This window comes from Terrapene carolina, unplaced genomic scaffold (assembly GCF_002925995.2).
Source record: "Terrapene carolina triunguis isolate 2854851 unplaced genomic scaffold, T_m_triunguis-2.0 Scaffold618, whole genome shotgun sequence".
Classification (NCBI taxonomy): Eukaryota; Metazoa; Chordata; order Testudines; family Emydidae; genus Terrapene; species Terrapene triunguis.
The window spans coordinates 107,715-108,138 of NW_020664969.1; the positions used below are offsets into that span (position 1 = coordinate 107,715).

At 41.7% G+C, this 424-nt stretch overlaps 1 protein-coding gene across 1 annotated transcript in view; it reads left to right on the forward strand.

Annotated features, from left to right (window-relative positions):
• Positions 1-351: 351 nt before the first annotated feature.
• LOC112125646 (zinc finger protein 501-like) overlaps positions 352-424 on the forward strand; it is a 32,384-nt gene continuing 32,311 nt past the window's right edge. The window contains exon 1 of the mRNA XM_026659286.1: positions 352-376. Coding sequence (XP_026515071.1) covers positions 352-376 — 25 coding nt within the window. The remainder of the gene's footprint in view (positions 377-424) is intronic.

The window sequence follows — 424 nt, forward strand, 5'->3', positions numbered from 1 at the left end:
CACAGGAAGCCTGTAGCAGAGGAAGGCAGTGAGTTGTATGGGCCCGTGGTGCCCGGGCTCCAGGAATATTCAGGGCCCGGGGGACCAGCTCCACCAATGTTCAGAAAGGTTAACAACTGATCACTCCGAAGTCTGTGTGCAGCTTAAAGTATCCAAATACATGCCAGACATTGGAAAACTCAGCAAGGAAAAGCAAGGGCAAGGATCACACTAAACTGATAAGATCTGCATTTTAATTTAATTTTAAATGAAACTTCTGAAACATTTTAAAAACCTTATTTACTTTACATACAACAATAGTTCAGTTCTATATTATAGACTTATAGAAAGAGACCTTCTGAAAACGTTAACATGTATGACCACCCTGTACGCCCATGTAGAATACTCAAGGAGCTAATAGAGGAGGTATCTGAGCCTCTAGCTA